The following is an 18831-nucleotide window of genomic DNA, read 5'->3' as shown; positions in this document are numbered from 1 at the left end:
TGAGATCGAAGCCTGGGGCAAGCCACACAAGGTGAGCAGCCTATACCAATGGTAATCTTCGCCCGAGCAGAGGCGTTCATTCAGGTCTCTTCACCAGAAAGCACCCTCCCCTGCAGGTGCAGCCAATTCGCGATTAGCTCTTGCACCTGCTTTAGAGGCTCTGGGGAAGGGAGGCTCATGGGACAACCCTCTTGGTCATTGCGGGTCCTTCTGCTGAGCCATGGGAATGATGGCGTCATTGGGGCCAGAGTCACCCCCTTCCCAGTTCCCACTCCAGGGCCAGGCACCCCCAGGGCTTTCTCCAGGCTAACTGTGAGCTCCTTCACTTCTCTGGAGAGGCTGCAGAAGAGAAGACACCACAAAGGCTTGGTGTCTGGGGTCTCTCCTCTCCCATCAAAGGGCTTCTACCATATGAAAGCCTCCGGACTGCTGCTCAAGGGACATGGACCTGGGTGGTCACCTAGCCAGCTGGTAGGTTTTTATCATGAAGTGGGAGGCACCAGTGAAAACTGATTGTGCTCCAGCCCCAAAATAGACTACAGGGCTCTATAAATAGAAACTATAATTATCGCCAGAGTTCCTCAAGAAGACCCTCTATATATATGGAGACGACACTGGGAGGAACTCACACACAGTGAGGGCACTCACACAGTTATGGACAATAAATCTGGTGGCTTGACATCCCTTTTTGCTCTAGTGGCCAAAGCAAAAGTTCTAGGAAGCCACTAGGAAGCACTAGAATAAATTTTCAAGCCACCTCTAGCAAGTACATGGAATCAAATGCTGTGTATGTGTGTGCTGTTCTCACTGCTGGCTTTTAGCATTTTCCTTCTTATATATTTTTCCCTTTCCCATTCACTCTCAATAATTTACATAATTTTGGTATTAAATGAGTTTCAAGCAGCCATCTCAAATCCTGTGTCCAAGTAGATAAAAATAAACTAAAAACTGTATTTCAATCCAGGCTATCTTGGCCACTTGTTTTTCTGTAGGGTCTTTTGACAGAGCAAAAGAAGACAGGTACTCACCCTGCATGCATGAAGATGTATGTCAGGTAGCGCCAAGCCTGTGCTCGCAGCTGTGGGTGGTAAACCAGGGAGTTCTTCAAGTAACGTGGATGAGTTACCTGCAGTACAAATTGACCTAGCGACACCCCATTGTAGAGGAAAAAGGCAACCTGGACAGAACAGAGAGAGTCTGTTACTAGGTGCACACTGCCCAGGAAACTTCCTGTTGTGCTAACTAGCACTGGGAGCCCCTACGGGAAGTTATCACCTTTCCTTCTCAGAGAAAGAGGGATACCCCACAGTCAGTACCCAACTGAGCAATTTTTTTTTTTTTTTTGAGCTGGAGTTTCGCTCTTGTTGCCCAGGCTGGAGTGCAATGGCACAATCTCGGCTCACGGCAACCTCCGCCTCCTGGATTCAAGCAATTCTCCTGCCTCAGCCTCGGGAGTAGCTGGGATTACAGACATGCGCCACCACGCCCAGTTAATTTTGTATTTTTTAGTACAGATGGGGTTTCTCCATATTGGTCAAGTCGGTCTTGAACTCTCAACCTCAGGTGATCCGCCCACCTTGGCCTTCCAAAGTGCTGGGATTACAGGCGTAAGCCACCAGGCCTGGTCTAAGCTGAGCTTTTAACCACTCCTCACCCACTTCTGTTTGCTTATTTTGTGTCAAATGGAAACAAAATGGTCCTGGGGTCTCTTTGTCCACACTTCCTCCATGCTAAGTAGAAAGGATTTGGAGGATTTTGAACTTTAATTCCAGTAATAACTCACATACCCACTTGGGAGATGACAAATTCCACACAGGTTGATTTCTTTAAAAGCTATAGTGAAATAAACGTGAAATTTACCATCTTAATCAGTTTTTTTGGGTTTTTTTTGAGACAGGGTCTTGCTCTGTCGCCCAGGCTGGAGTGCAATTATGCAATCTTGGCTCACCGCAATCCCCGCCTCCCAGATTCAAGCGATTATCCAATCTCAGCCTCCCAAGTATCTGGGATTGCAGGTGTGCACCACCATGCCCAGCTGATTTTTGTATTTTAGTAGAGATAGGGTTTCACCATGTTGGCCAGGCCAGTTTAGAACTCCTAACCTCATGTGACCTGCCCACCTTGGCCTCCCAAAGTGCTGGGATTACAGGCATGAGCCACTGAGCCCGGCCTTAATCAGTTCAGTGGCATTAAATGACATTGATGTTGCTGTGCTACCATCACTGCTATCCATCCACAGAACTCTTCATTTGCAAAACTGAAACTCTGTACCCACTGAACAATGACATCCCACCCCCTCCTCCCCTCCAGCCCCTGGCAACCACTATTCTACTTTCTGTCTCCATGAATTTGACTACTCTAGGTACCTCATATAAGTGGAATCATACAGTATTTGTCTTTTTGTGTCTGGCTTATTTCACTTGGTATAATATTTTCAAGGTTCATCCATGTTGTAGCATGTATCAGAATGATCCCCCCCTCTTTTTTTTTTGAGACAGGATCTCGCTCTGTTGCCCTGGCTAGAGCGCACTGGGGCAATCTCAGCTTGCAACTTCTACCTCCCAGGCTGGTCTTGAACTCCTGGGTTCAAGCGATCCTCCTGCCTTCTCAAGTGCTGAGATTACAGGCATAAGCCACTGCACCCAGCCTTCCTTTCCTTTTTTTTGAGATGGAGTCTCGCTCTGTCCCCCAGGCTGGAGCGCAGTGGCATGATCTCAGCTCACTGCAACTTCTGCCTCCCGGGTTCAAGCAATTCTCCTGCCTCAGCCTCCCAAGTAGCTGGGATTAGACGTTTGCCACCATACCCAGCTAAGTTTGTATTTTTAGTAGAGATAGGGTTTCACCATGTTAACCAGGCTGGTCTCAAACTCCAGACGTCAGGTGATGCACCTTCCTCGGCCTCCCACAGTGCTGGGATTACAGGCGTGAGCCACCGGGCCCAGCCTCCACTGTGAACATAGACCACATTTTGTTTATCCATTCGTCTACTGACGGACACTTGGGTTGCTTCTACCTTTTGACTATTGTGAATAATGCTACTATGAATATGGGTGTATCAATATCTCTTTCAGTCCCTTTCAATTCTTTTGAGATATAGTCAGAAGTGGAATTGCTGGATCATATGGTAATTCTATGTTTAATTTTTTGAGGCAACGCCAGACTGTTTTCCATAGCAGCTGCACCACTTTACCTTCCCACCAACAGTGCACAAGGGCTCCAGTTTCTCCACATTCTCACCAACATTCCACAGAAGTTGATTTTGCACACGTGACTGAAGCATACTTGTTTAATCTCTAAAAGGGTATTTATCTTAACTCTTTTTTTTTTTTCTGGGACTCCTGCTAAAATGTATCATTTACGTCCCTGTGTTCTTAATCAGGGCACATGCATAACTGTTTAAGAATATCTCGGCCGGGCGCGGTGGCTCAAGCCTGTAATCCCAGCACTTTGGGAGGCCGAGACGGGCGGATCACGAGGTCAGGAGATCGAGACCATCCTGGCTAACACGGTGAAACCCCGTCTCTACTAAAAAATACAAAAAAGTAGCCGGGTGAGGTGGCGGGCGCCTGTAGTCCCAGCTACTCGGGAGGCTGAGGCAGGAGAATGGCGTAAACCTGGGAGGCGGAGCTTGCAGTGAGCTGAGATCCGGCCACTGCACCCCAGCCTGGGCGGCAGAGCAAGACTCCGTCTCAAAAAAAAAAAAAAAAAAAAAAAAAGAATATCTCAGGTATGAGCTGGGCGCAGTGGCTCACGCCTGTAATCCCAGCACTTTGGGAGGCTGAGGCGGGCAGGTCACGAGGTCAGGAGTTTGAGACCAGACTGACCAATGTGGTGAAACCCTGTCTCTACTAAAAATACGAAAATTAACCAGGCTTGGCGGCAGGCGCCTGTAACCCCAGCTACTCAGGAGACTGAGGCAGGAGAATTGCTTGAATCCAGGAGGCGGAGGTTGCAGTGAGCCAAGATTGCGCCACTGGATGACAGAGTGAGACTCCGTCTAAAAAAAAAAAGAAAGAATATCTCAGGTATTGATCTGGGCTGTAAGAGTGATATTTTCTCCAGCAACCCCAGGAAGATGGCATTTTTTGTTTGCTTTTGTTTTTGTTTTGAGATAGAGCCTTGTTCTGTCACCCAGGCTGGAGTGTAGTGGTGCAGTCTCACTGTAACTTCTGCCTCCTGAGTTCAAGCAAGTCTCATGCCTCAGCCTCCCGAGTAGCTGGGATTACAGGCACCCACCACGACACATAACTAATTTTTGTAGTTTTAGTAGAGACAGGGTTTCACCATGTTGCCCAGGCTGGTCTTGAAATCCTGACCTCAATGATTCACCCACCTCAGCCTCCCAAAGTGCTGGAATTACAGGTGTGAGCCACCACGCTCAGCCAGGATAGTGTTTTTGCTCGTATACCCAAGGCTCTATTTTTTTGAGACAGAGTCTCACTCTGTTGCCCAGGCTGGAGTGCAGTGTCACTATCTTAGCTCACTGCAACCTCTGCCTCCTGAGTTCAAGCAATTCTTCTGCCTCAGTCTCCCCAGTAGCTGGGATTACAGGTACCCACCACCACACCTGGCTAATTTTTGTATTTTTAGTAGAGACAGGGTTTCACCATGTTGGCCAGGCTGGTCTTGAACTCCTAACCTCAAGTGATCCGCCCACCTCAGCCTTTGAAAGTGCTGGGATTATAGGTGTGAGCCACTGCGTCCGGCTAAGCCCCCCAAATTCTTGTATGCCTTTTCCTTTTTTTTTTTTTCTTGAGACAGGATCTCGCTCTGTCACTCAGGCTGGAGTGCTGTGGTATGGACACAGCTCACTGCAGCCTCGACCTCCTGGGCTGAAGCGATCCTCTTGCCTCAGCCTCCCATGTAGCTAGGACCACAGGCATGCACCACCACATCTGGCTAATGTTTTGATTTTTTGTAGAGACAGAGTCTCACTTTGTTGTCCAGACTTGTCTTGAACTCCTGGGCTCAAGAGATCCTCCCACCTTGACCTCCCAAAGTGCTGGCATTACAGATGTGAGCTACCGCACTCAGCTAATTATTGTATTGCTTTAAGATTCAGGTCTGCTTTAAACTTTTCTTTTGTCACTTCCTTCACTGCCAGGCTGTCGGCTACTATTTCTTTTCTTTTCTTTTTTTTTTTTGACATTTATAGAAAGTTGGTTTTAATTTTTTTTTTTTATTATACTTTAAGTTCTAGGGTACATGTGCATAACATGCAGGTTTGTTACATATGTATACTTGTGCCATGTTGGTGTGCTGCACCCATCAACTCGTCAGCACCCAAATTGCTTGCTGCTAGTGGACCCCTTTGTTTCTTCGCACCATGTCCCTCCTATTTTCTATTCATTATGGAATCCGAAAGCCAGGTTACTTCTTTTGTATAGAAGGCAAAAGCCTTGGGCGTTATAGCACAAGGGCTTTGAGATCATTATTTCAGCCATTTGAGCACTTCCCAGTTTCTTCTAGATTGGCGGTTTGGGTTTACATAGCTGAGGTTCATACAAAACAATCTGGACACAAAATCACTCCTCTTGATCAACCCGGGCAAACTGAATTCTCTGGTCCTCAGTTTCTTTATCTGGAAATGGGTACCAATACCCAGACTTCCAGAGTGGCCATGAGGTTTAAAAGTGATAAACTATACACAAAGAGCCAGCCCCTTGCCCGGCACACACTTAGAGAAGGAAGCTATAATTAGTGTTGAGTTAAAACCTTCTGCGCTCAGCCTGGGAATGGCTTAGTCCCCTGGTAGCTGTATTCTCCTGGGCTCTCTGAGGAGCTGTTCTGTCCACCTAACACCATGAGGGTGGCCTGGCAGCAAATCCTGCTTCCAAGGCATCTTGTTATTATTGGGCCTCAAATAGAAGTTAATAAATAGACCAACACAGTAAGCACTTGAAGAACAAGTCCAAGAATATCTCAGAAAAATCGCAACTTCAACACCTACTTGGATGAAGCCATAACAACAAACAGGGGAACGCTGGCCTACAGACCAGATATTCTGACTTAGAAAAAAAGAAGAAGGGGCCGGGCGCGGTGGCTCATGCTTGTAATCCCAGCACTTTGGGAGGCCGAGGCGGGCGGATCACGAGGTCAGGAGATCGAGACCATCCTGGCGAACATGGTGAAACCCCGTCTCTACTAAAAATACAAAAAATTAGCCGGACGCGGTGGCGGGCGCCTGTAGTCCCAGCTACTCGGGAGGCTGAGGCAGGAGAATGGCGTGAACCCGGGAGGCGGAGCTTGCAGTGAGCCGAGATCGCGTCACTGCACTCCAGCCTGGGCGACAGAGCCAGACTCCGTCTCAAAAAAAAAAAAAAAGAAAAAAAGAAAAAAAGAAGAAGGATGCCGTGAAGCTTAACGATCCTGCCGTTTGATTAGGCAGGAACTTTACAAGAACATATGCAGAGGCGGTAATTAGGCCCGTGGCTTTGGAAGAGAAACAGCGGAGATTATCAAATCCCAGAGTGAAGCCAAGCATCCCTTCAGGAGCTGGAGCTGGGGTGGGCTACACAGGTTCTTGAGCGGAGAAGCCAAAAGAATTGAGTTTTATCACACATGGGCACCAACACAGCGAGGGGTACCTTTGGATTCTGTTGCATAAGCAATAGAATTTAGCATAACAATAGGCACAGAGGATTAGGATTCCCTGAGGGGAGAATGTTCTTTAAAAATGTTAGGCCGGGCGCGGTGGCTCAAGCCTGTAATCCCAGCACTTTGGGAGGCCGAGACGGGCGGATCACGAGGTCAGGAGATCGAGACCATCCTGGCTAACACAGTGAAACCCCGTCTCTACTAAAAATACAAAAAATTAGCCGGGCGTGGTGGCGGCGCCTGTAGTCCCAGCTACACGGGAGGCTGAGGCAGGAGAATGGCGGGAACCCGGGAGGCGGAGCTTGCAGTGAGCTGAGATCCGGCCACTGCACTCCAGCCTGGGCGACAGAGCAAGACTCCGCCTCAAAAAAAAAAAAAAAAAAAAAAAAAAAAAAAAAAATGTTAAGCCCACATTTACCTGTTCACACTCCCTCCCAGATGTGTTTGTATGACGCTTTTGTGTTCAGAAAGCACCACAGCCATTCTCTCACTATAATAAAGGTGGCCTGGGAGAGGGAGTGCAGGTCTGGTTATTTCTGATTTTCAGGCGGGAAAATGGAGCAAATGACTGGTCCACATTACCCACCTGGGGAGGAACTAAATAAACTGGCTTTAATGAGTTAGCCTGGCTAGATCTCCCAAGTCAATGAACTTATGACATCGTTTTTGTTGCTGTTGTTTTGGGGTGGGTGGGGGGCAGTGGTCCTATGGGGATTTGGCTGCAGTCAATATTGTTGGAAGTAATAATCTTTAGAATATCTTTGCAGTCCAGGGTTACAACACTGGTATCCACTGCAACAGAGTCTGACTTGCAATACAACTATTATTTGATCCTCAACCATTGCCCTTCAATGGAAAAGAAATGTCCCTCTTCCCTCATGATCTGTGTCATCCTCTTGGCTCCTCTCCCCATACCCGCCACTCCCCAAGGCAGAGCGACCCCCTCCCCACCCTTGTTCTTGCCTCCAGCAGCGTGACTGTGATCATGAACCAGGGTGGGGGGCAGCAGGTGTAGCTGTCATAGTACCACTTGCGGTCAATTTCCCGGGGCAGGGTCTCATAGGCCACGTGGCGGATGAGTCGTTGAGATAGGCTCAGCCCCTTCTCCTCCAGCAGAGCCTTGCTGCTTAGCCTGCGGTTGCCCTGCAGGATGGCTTGGCGGAAGCTGTTGGAACGCTTGTTGCTCATCTGTGCAGGAAATGGAATTGGGAGAGGGTCAGAGCTGGGGCCCAGCGGAGCCCCCCACCCACTTCCCAGCCAGCATGTTCCTTGCACCAGGCCTGATCCCGCATTTCCCTTTCTCCTATAATAGTTAATAAGAAGCAACATTCACCAAGGTCTTGTTAGGTGTTGGGGTTATTCTCAGCCCTTCATGTCTTTTGGCTCATTCGATGATCACCAGTCTTCCCGTTAGATAAGGACTATTAACATCCCCATTCTACTGGATTAGGAAACTGAGACACAGAGAGCTTTAGGAATCCATCAAGTTCACACCCAGTAAGCCTCCAGAGCCTGTATTTGTGTTCACTATACCTTCCGTCATCCACTCATTCATCATCCGTCCATCACAATTTACTGAGCAACTCCTAAGTGTCAGGCTTATTACCAGGCACAGGGAGGGATACGGTGGTGCTCAGGACAGATTAGTAACCAGCAATCACAGTTCAGATGGCTGCTGTGGGAGCACACAAGAGGGAGCCCAATCCATTCCTAAGGGAGGTCAGAGGTCAATCAAAAGATGAGCAGGAGGTAGCACCCTCAGACACGCTAGCTTGGGAAGAGGCAGGCAGCCCTTGGTTTGCAGAGAGGCTCCCAGAGCCAAAACCCAAGCTGTGCCTGGGGAAGGTCACCACTCCCGAGGGCCTTCACAAGACCTGCAATGCCTAGCAAGCCCAAGGACTGGCTGCAGAGCTCCACCTGGAGACCCGCTCTATCCTCAGCGGCCTGAAGCTTCCCTGACACATACTGGGTAGAGCTCTGGCAGCCTCACCCAGTGATCAGCCTGACTCCGAGACCAGAGGTGGCCTTGCTGACTCCTGGCCTCCCGAGGCCTCCATTACCTCCCACCTGCCTTCCATGGCCAACTCTAGACCCTTCTCATGGGGAGAAATCCTAGAGGTATGGTTCTCCCAACCCCACACCTCAGCTGTCCCCATGTTTACTGGTGTGGGGATTATCAATGTATTCCTGGGACTCTGGGCCCAGCAGTAGACATCAGGCTAAACCCGAAGGCAGGAGCCCAGTGGGCTGGTGAGGTGAACCAGGCCAGACCATAGCACAGGGGTTGTAGGCCTTGTCAGAGGGCAGGTGGCTGGGGAGGATCTAGGTTCAGACCACGCCAGGTGGTGTGGACTTCCATCTGTAGGGTCCCCCTACCTCACATTCCTGAGCTCTGCTGTGTCTCACAGTTAAAATCTAGCTTAAAGTTTGTCCCTCCAGCAGGTTGTCCCAGATGAAACTTTTCTAACCATTCTCTGTCCCCAACCTCTCCATGCATACAAAGCTTAGATCTAGTTCTTCTCAATGGCCCAGAAGCTCTGTAAATGTAGGCCAGGGTTAGGGTCCTCGTGCACACTGTGAGTCCAAGGCAGGATCATGTTGTCAGATTATTTTGTGGCCACTCTTACCTGTCTCTCTCCCAGTCCCTGAGGATGCACCTGCACAGGGGCATATGCACAGCACGCGCGCGCGCACACACACACACACACACACACACACACTCACACACACGCTCACACACACACACTCTCTCTCACACACACACACTCACACACACGCTCACACACACACTCACACACACTCACACACTCACACACACTCTCTCACACACACACACTCACACACACTCTCCCACACACACACTCACACACACTCTCACACACACACACTCACACACACACACTCTCACACACACTCACACACACACACTCTCTCTCACACACACTCACACACACTCTCACACACTCACACACACACTCACACACACACACTCTCACACACACACTCTCACACACACACTCTCTCACACACACACTCACACACACTCTCTCACACACACACACTTTCTCTCACACACACACTCACACACACTCACACACACACTCTCACACACACACACTCTCTCACACACACTCACACACACACACACACACTCACACACACACACACTCTCTCTCACACACACACACTCACACACACTCACACACACACACACACACACACTCTCTCACACACACACGGCCCAGGGGCCCTGAAGACCCATGGTGAGAGCTGGCTTAGCAGGATTACACACTCACCATCCACCTGTGTCCCTCACGTGCCCAGTGCTGTGCTGGGCACAGTTGTGACCATGGGCTCGGGCCTCATGGAGCTTACAAGGGGAGACGGAAGTGTAAAAACAGCAAAAGAGGGTGCCATTGTAGCTTTTTGGCGCCCCGTATTATTTTGACATTACAAATACGGGTACTGAAACTACTCACTGGAGAGGGTGAGTAGTTTCCCCAGGTACTCATACTTAATAAACCACAGAGTCAGGACTCAAATCCAGATCTGCCTGACTCCACAGTCCACCCTAGCCCATACGGACCTGTCGTGCCAATTAGATAAAGGAGCCTCTTCTTCTGGATGGGTGCACCCATGCCAAGCCTTGGGGAGCAAAGTCCAGGCCAGATTTCAGTCTCCATCATCTCTCAGCTAGGCACCCTTGTACAGTATACAACCTGCACACTCACACATGACTACCCAGGCTGCTCGGCTGTAATGCAGTGTGGCGGTCTGTACTACGAGAGAGGCCTGGGCAAGGCACTGTGGGGGCTCTGAAAAAGGCTGACTCACTCTGCCTGGATTGGGCAGGTAAAGGCTCACAAAGGATGCAGAGGAGTTTACCTGGTGGAAGAACATTAAGAGACATCAAAAACATTCAAATACTTTTATTTGATCCTTGCAGCAACCCTAAAGAGGGGATCCTTTGGCTTCATTTGACAAATGGGAAAAGCCAGGCTCAGAGGCCCTTTCCCAGTGAGTGGCAAAGGCAGAGCTAGACCAGGACCTGGGTTTGCCAGACTCCAGGTCCTCACCTCTCTGCTCTACTCAGAGCTTCCCCTCTGGTGAGTCCCTTCTTTGTCTGCTCTCCAGGGCAGCCCTGCTCATACAGATCCAGTGCAGAATTTGAACAGAGAAATCCCAGAAATCCCAGCAGTAACAAGTAACTGGCTGTCCTGAGCTGACACAGAGGCTCCATTGACCCCTGGCTGGAGAGAAGCCACTCCTGGCCCCGCGTGCCCGACTCTGCCCTATGACCAAGCAGGGTACCTTGCAACAAACACACAGGTGCTAGGGCTGGGGCTGTGGATGAGCCTGGGCAGGCTCAAACCTTTGGCCTGGTCTTTGGCTGCACTGCCGGGTTCCAAGTCACAGGACTCACCCCCACTGCCTATCCTGTGAATCCTGACTGCCCCCTCCCCTGCTCAGCTCAGCTCTGTCCCTTGCCCTCCACAAGGTCTGCTATCTGGGTCCACTCTGAACAGCAGTCGATTCCTCCACTCCTAAATGCCCCACAGCAGCTCCCTGCAATCACGCCAACCTTTGGACCAAGGCTGGCCCTCAGCCAAGAGGTTGTTGAAACATCTCCTCTTCCTGGGCATCCACATCAGAGCACTCATGTGGCACAATGACAGGCTCCAGTGGTGGCAGCTCCCCCATCACTGGTGCCCTTGAATTCTAGGAGCCTGGGGTGCTTCACACAAGTTATTTCACTCTCACTCCCTCCATGGGTGACACGAAGAGAGGTGACCAGCTCCATCTCACCAGTAGGGAAACCCAGCAAAAACTGTGGGTCTTATTTTCAACCTGCTTGTTCATGCCACTTTTTTACTGATGTCACCTGCATCCCATGGTGGGTAAAATACTGCCTGCTTAACCCCACTGAACCCCAGTCCACAGCAGCCCCTGAAACAAAGTCTCTGCTCTGAGATACGGGCCGCTGGGCAGGATTCATGGGCCTCTCTTCTCCAGCCTCTTTGGCAGCCCAGGGCATCTGCTGAGCAGATCTGCTGAGCTCTGGCTCTACCACGTGCTGCACTGACGCTCCTGGCCCCCACTCCCCAGCCCCTTCTCCTGCCACTAATACCCTACCTACTCCCAGTCCTTCATTTTGGTGGAACTGACCCCACTCGCAGCTCCAGGGGTGGGGCAATGATTGGTTTAACTCAATCTACCCATCCTACTGACCCAATCTAGGCCAATGAGAGGGAGAATATACCAGGCCTTGTGCAAGAGCTACCCCAAGAAGGATCTCTCTCTCTCTCTCCTCTCTCTCCCCTCCCCTCCTCTTCTCTCTTTCTCTGTCTCTCTCTCTCTCCTCCGCTCCCTCCCTCCCTCCTTTTCTCCCTCCCTCCCTCCCCTCTTCTGCAAGGTGCAGCCTGAGGGTATGAGGGCTGGAACAGCTGCTGCCACAATGGGAGGGTCTGAAATTGCCTTGAGGATGGGCTGACAAGGCAGAGGGCAGAGCCTAGAGATAGAGAGAAGATGAGTCCTTGGTGGCACACTTTCGCCTGCAGAAGCCTGGACTTTTTCAATGCTGCAGGCCAGCAGATCCTTTGAATTGCCTAAATCTTTTAAATGTGTGGAAGCCACAACCCTCAGGTCCCTCCCAGCACCCAGGGCCCCAGAGCACTCACTAGGCTGATAAAATCATGGTAGCAGATCTGCCCATCCGCGTGGCTGTCGGCAAGGGCCAGGAGTACCTCCCTTTTGTGAGGGTCCAGCTTGGAGCTGTGGCTCTCCAGAAGAGTCCGGAACTTGCCTGTGCTGATATAGCCTGTGTTCCCAGGGTCAAACTGAGGGAAAAGCAGACAGCAGCGGGGTCAGCAGGGCACCACCTCCTCTTCACACTGATGTGGGTGCCCCGATCTCCACTACTATTCACTGGCTTTAGTCCCCAGCCCCTGGCCAAGAGTCTCAGTCAGTGTCTGGGAGGTTTCCAAGGACCTCCCTGGGAAACATCTAAATAGGAATGACAATCACTTAAAGTCCTAGAGGACCTGCAGACCTTCAGGATCATCCAATCCAGCCATCTCATGTGGATAAGGAAACTGAGGCTCAAAGAGGTTAAACTGCCTCCTCTCACCATGGAGAGGGAAGCACAAATGAAAAGGCAATGGGTGGAGGAAGATGAGAAACTTCTGGGGCCTGGAACAGGGGAGAGGACAGCAGGAGAAGGATGTTTCAGCTGTGACTGGCAAAGGGAAAGGGGACTGGGCCAGAGGGACTCCAGGGGGGATGCCAGAGGGCCCTGGGGAGCAAGAAGCACCGCCTTGCATGTCCTTCCGCCCCTGGCCACCCCCCCACAGCCCCTCCCACACACCCAGGCAGGGAGGATTGGTGGGGCTCCCCAGAGACACTCTGCTCTGTGGTTTTTGTTTTGGGGGGTGTTTGTGCGCGCACATGAGTGTGCATCTGTGTGTTTTACACCATGCTCTTTCATCGTTTGCAGCTTTGCACATGAATCTGCCTGGGATTCCCTTTCTTCCTTCGTCTCCCTGGAAGACTCCGACTCACCCTTCCTGACTACTCAGATGTACCCTTCTCTTGGAAGGCTCCCCTCAGGCATGGCCTCTTCTTACTGCGCCCTCCGCTCTGTCCAGACCTCTGGGCCTCCAGCCCACACTAGTGTCTGTCTGCTTTTGCCTCCTCCTTGGACTGCGCACCTCGCAGATGGGTATCACAACTTATCCCCAAGGCTTAGCACAGAGCCTGGCATTATCAGCACTCAATCAAGATTTGTTGGATGAATAAATAGTGGGTGTTCAGATGACCAGACACACACTGATTTTCCATGAAAAGCCTCATCGGTTCAGTTAGAAAAGGCAGGATCAGGCCGGGCGCGGTGGCTCACACTTGTAATCCCAGCACCTTGGGAGGCCGAGGCAGGCGGATCACGAGGTCAGGAGATTGAGACCATCCTGGCTAACACGGTGAAATCCCATCTCTACTAAAAATACAAAAAATTAGCCGGGCGTGGTGGCAGGTGCCTGTAGCCCCAGCTACTCGGGAGGCTGAGGCAGGAGAATGGCGTGAACCCGGGAGGCGGAGCTTGTAGTGAGCTGAGATCCGGCCACTGCACTCCAGCCTGGGCGACAGAGCAAGACTCCATCTCAAAAAAAAAAAAAAAAAAAGAAGAAGAAGAAGAAGAAAAGACAGGATCTTAGTCACCTCTCCCAGAGAAGACCTTATCATTTCTGTCCCTTCCCTCACGGAACCCACCCAATGCCCATGGCAACACTTTTTACACCAAGCATCTCCTAGGTGCCAGTTTTCCTGTTCACAAGTTGCATCCTGGAGATGCAGCTGTGAGTTGTTTAAAAGGCAAACAGACATTGAGGGTGTATGTGTGTGCATGACGAGGGAGTTCGGAATACCAAACCCACGTTTTCGCGTTTTCTAGATGGTCAATGAAGGCTATTTCAGGAAAGTGGATTCCGCGTGTAGCACTTCTGAGACAATCAAAGAGCAACAGTCTAGAATCCCAGTCATGGGCTATTTCAATTCTCCACCGAATTCAACAAGAAAGGACATCTCCAATGAGGTCTACTGTTTTTTGTTTTTGTTTTAGACAGGATCTCACTTTGTCACCCAGGCTGGGGTGAAGTGGTGCCATCCTAGCTCACCGAAGCCTCAACCTCCTGGGCTCAAGCAATCCTCCCACCTGAGCCTCTCAAGTAGCTGGGACCACAGTTGTGTGCCACCACAACCAGCTAATATTTAAATTTTTTGTAGTGATGGGCTCTCACTATGTTGCTCAGGCTGGTCTCGAACTCCTGGGCTTAAGCGATTCTCCTGCCTCAGCCTCCCAAAGTACTGGGATTACAGGCATGAGCTACCACGCCTGGTCCTGAGGCATATTTTAAAATCTGTATCTCCCACCTTCAAGCCAAAATGCCAGGTTTCACGAATGACATCTGTTTGGTTCACAACATCAAGTATTTCAGGAAACTCATCTACTCGTTGCTTAGTAAAGATCTTGAAGAATAAAAACACCTAATATTTGCTGACTTTTCATGGAGCCAAGTACTGTTCTAAGTACCTTATGCATATAATGTCTTTGACCCCTACACAACCTTATGTAGCAGATCCTATCCACGTCCCCGTATTACAGATGAGGAAATAGAGGCACAGAAAAGTTATCACAGAGACATGAAGTGATTTGCCCAGCAAGCGGCAGAGCCTGGATTCCACCTCCAGCCAGCCAAGCACGATTCCTCTAAGCCATGGCCAGGTGCCTCTGACCTCCAGCTCCAGAGACTGCTCTGATGCCCAGGAACAAAATTTAAGTACCAAAGAGGTGAGTGCGGGGCCCAGGAGAGGAAGGGGCTCCAGGAGGCTCACAGCCCTACAGCAGGCAGAGATACTCTTTTTTTTTTTGAGATGGAGTCTTGCTTTGTCACCCAGACTGGAATGCAGTGGCACAATCTCGGCTCACTGCAACCTCCGCCTTCCAGGTTCAAGCAATTCTCTGCCTCAGCCTCCTGAGTAGCTGGGACTATAGGCACCCGCCACCACGTCTGGCTAATTTTTGTATTTTTAGTAGAGACGCGGTTTCACCATCTTGGCCAGGCTAGTCTTGAACTCCTGACCTCGTGATCCACCCACCTCAGCCTCCCAGTGTGCTGGGATTACAGGCGTGAGCCACCGCGCCCAGCCCCATAGACAGAGATTTTTAAATCAGGAAACAGCCCCAGACAGCAACAGCTCCAACCTCCTTCATTGCTCAGCTAAGAAAATGGAGCCTGGAGAGGAAATGTGGCAACCGCAGCCAGGGAGGGTCTGTTTCCTTGGTGCCTGGGACCCCTCCCATCTCTACAAGCCACCTGTGCCAATCCCTGCTCCATCACAGGGTTTCACTAGCCTGGCCCTCATGTGCTGGGTGGGCAGATGGGGGGGGTTGCGGGCTGAGAAGGAGCAGGTGGAGTCCTAGGAATCCCCCTAGTTGGGGGTGCAAGGGGGCCACTGGTCTTCAGCACAGCTTGTGCAGTCTCTCCTGCCTCGGCCTGGGGGAGGGAGCCCAGCGGCTTTGCGTGCCCTGGGAGCAGGCACCAATCCTCTTCTAGGGGCTGCCTCCCAGGCTGGGGAGGGCCGTGGGGTGGGGGTGCGGTGGGGGTGCTGGGATCAGGTTCCAGACAAAGAACCACCTGCTCTCTCCCTCAACCTCCCCCTCCAGGGCTCCCTGCTGTTGTCCCAGTGACATGGCTGCCCTGTGGCTCCTCAAGCCCCCACCGCCAACCAGGGCCTGCCTGCCCTGCCCCGAGCATAGTAACAGGCTCCAGACAGCAGAGAACAAGCTGGAATCAGGCCGAGCCTCGGTTCTCTGCCAAAACTCTACCTTTCATGGCAGGGCCAGACAGGCCAGACAATGGGGGGGTCACCGCTACCCTAATAATGAGGCCTTGGGGATGCCCAGAAGACAGCTGGGGGAGGGGGAGGGAGAGACAGCAATGGGGCCGGCTGCCTGGGCTCTGTGAATGCACAGGACACCTTTCGACCCCCACCCCCAGCCCCAGGAAGATGAGAGTAAGGGCAGGTGCTGACAATGCGTGTGGGGCGTGGGGGAGAGAGAAAGGGAGGCAAAGGGACAAAGAGACAGAGAGAGCGAGCCAGGGAAAGCATGAGTGCCCAGAAAGCAGGAGAGAGGTGCATTCCATTGCCCCAGAAGGAAGCTGGGAGCTTCTAACAGAGGCTGCACCCCTCACTCAGGGGTAGCAAGGAACAAGGCAAACCTCATGCTTGTGTCTGCCACTAACCAGGGTTTGTGTAATTTACAGTAAACTCCCGAGCCACAACTACCTTATCTACAAAGTGGGCTACCTTCCTCTCGCAGGGCAGCAGCTCAACAGGACCTGGGCTTGAAGGCCAGACCAGCTTCCCTTGCGGCAAAGCTGGGAGCATCCTGCTGTGATGGAGGTGTGGCCGGCCCTCTCTGGGCACATATCCTACCCTTCGCCTCCTTCACAGCCTGCTTAAGGGGGATGGGATCACTAGGCAGATCCAAACTGTGGTTTGGAGCTTTCGGGAAAACAAGCCCTTTTAATGCAGTTTCCTAGTTAATACCGTGGTGCTGGTCCTGAAGCTCCCCTCCCCCAGGCGCCGTGCCCCGGCTTCACCCACTTTGGTAGTGAGGTGCTTCTGATGGGGTCTGGGCTGGGTGGGATTGAGGTGGCCTGACCAGGGCTGCTCTGGGGCTGGTCGGGGCAGCCATTAGAATGTGGGCTGCGAATGGGCCACAGGGGCCCAGCAGAGAGCCAGGAGCCTGGGAGCGTCCTTCCAGCTGCCTCCTGAATAGGGGTCAGCGCCGTGGAGGGAGGGGCAGCCAAGTCCACATTCAGCCTGAGCGGAGGATACAGACGCACTGAGGAGCTGGCCCGCCCACCTGCCTCAGCCTTTAATCACACCAGCACCCAGCGTCCGACCCTAATCCTCCAGGTCACAGCTCGCCCCAGCCTGATGCCTCCCACACGGTCTGCCATCCCCTATCCTCGATGCTGGACTCCTTCCTGGGGCGCTCAGTCCACCTAGGTGGGGGAGCTGACCCATCAGATTCTCTCTTTGTATTGTTCATCTGGGGCTCCTTCCCTACTCTGGGGCAAGGGGAGGAAGAGAGTTCCAGAAGGCTCCACTCGCAGCTGTTGTGCCACCTTGGGTAGTTCATTCAACCACCCTGCCTCAGTTTCTCCATCAATCAAGCAGAAACTCTTCTCAGGGAGATGTAAGGGCCAGCCACCCCATGCACAGAAGCGTGCCATATGAAAATGGGGGGTAGAAAATGAGAAATCCACAACCCATGCAGCCCACGAGGGCAGCCAATCTTCTATTCGGAGTCTTTGCACAGTCAAGGGGCTATGGGACATTTGGGATCGGAGCAGGCAATTCCACACGGGAGTGAGGAAGGGCTGGGGTCATTTGGGTCTGTGCTGTTGGAGGGGCCTGGCAACACTGGGGAGAAGGACAGCAGGTCAGGGAATCAGAAATCACGGTACAGGAAAGCAGGAGGGAAACTCAGTGGTTTTCAAACTGCGCTGCAGAGTTCTAGGGGCTATGGGGCCTCCAAAGCCCAGAGGTGCTGGGGAGGGTACTGAGGAGCAGCTCTCAGCTCTCCTCAGGCAGGGCAGCTCCATTCGGAGCTAGTTTATGTGCTGACCTTCTGCATACTATCCCGGTGAACAGCAACACGATAAGGGCTGATATATGTGGAAAGTTTGCTGTGTATCAGGCACCTCTTGACTGAAACCTCAGGCCACCACACATCCTGGCTTTTCTGTGACAGTCCTGGCATATACTTGTTGTCCAAGCATAAAAATAATTATTGTTCTTGTTTAAGAAATAACAGGATCTTGCTCTGTTGCCCAGGCTGGGGTGCAGTGGTGTGACTGTAGCTCACCGCTACCTTGAATTCTTGGGCTCAAGCAATCTTCCTGCATTGGCTTCCTGAGTAGCTTGGACCACAGGTATGTGCTATCATACCTGGCTAATTTCTAATTTTTTTTTTTATTTTTTGTAGAGACAGGGTCTTGCTATGTTGCCCAAGCTGGTCTTGAACTCCTGGCCTCAAGCAATTCTCCCACTTTGGCCTCCTAAAGTGCTGGGATTATCAGCATGAGCCACCATGCCGGCCTTGAGTGTGATTTACAGTGGCTCCTTCACTCTCAAATGTCCTAACTTGGTCACTTTGAGAGTGGTCCCCCCTATATAAGCCTCACAGCAACCCTAAGAGGTAGATACTACTGTGAGCTCCATTTTACAGGAGAGGAAACCAAGGCACCAAGAGCTGGGGTGCCCAAGTGTGAATGGCTGGTCATCGGTGCAGACGGATTCATATCCAGGCAGAGGGGTGAGAGCCTGCACTCTCCCCCATCACTAGAGTGCTGTGGCTAAAGAGAGTTTGAGAGACCCTCATCCGATCCTCTTACGTGTCCACCTAACACATATTCACTAAGGATCAACTGTGGCCCAGGCATCACACTCGTTTTATGGGGAAACGGGTGCAGAGGGCAAAAGGAACAAAATAAACTAGTCCAGGTCAGAGAGTGAGTTCGCGGTGAAGACGGAAAGAGTTCAGGATTCCTCCACTGTGCTGGTTGGTCCCATCTTGCCCTCCCTTGTTTTTCTCTGTCTTGTTCAGTTGAATGAAACATAGCCCGAGTTTATTTTTATTTTTATTTTTTTTGAGATGGAGTCTCACTC

The 18831-nt window shown here is 51.4% G+C and overlaps 1 protein-coding gene across 4 annotated transcripts in view; it reads right to left on the bottom strand.

The window, feature by feature from the left end:
- The window catches only part of RHBDL3 (rhomboid like 3), a 60394-nt gene that overhangs the window by 29441 nt on the left and 12122 nt on the right, over positions 1-18831 (bottom strand). For 3 of the 4 annotated variants that reach the window (XM_028835647.2, XM_077969306.1, NM_001194571.3), the window contains 3 exon segments: positions 12276-12434; positions 7561-7785; positions 1029-1177 (listed from right to left, as the gene is read on the bottom strand). In XM_028835647.2, coding sequence (XP_028691480.1) covers positions 1029-1177; positions 7561-7785; positions 12276-12434 — 533 coding nt within the window. 4 annotated transcript variants of the gene reach the window in all.

The sequence above is a fragment of the Macaca mulatta genome, chromosome 16 (genome assembly GCF_049350105.2).
Source record: "Macaca mulatta isolate MMU2019108-1 chromosome 16, T2T-MMU8v2.0, whole genome shotgun sequence".
NCBI lineage: Eukaryota > Metazoa > Chordata > Mammalia > Primates > Cercopithecidae > Macaca > Macaca mulatta.
Note: the sequence above shows the minus strand (reverse complement) of the source record. Positions and strands in the feature narration are given on the sequence as shown.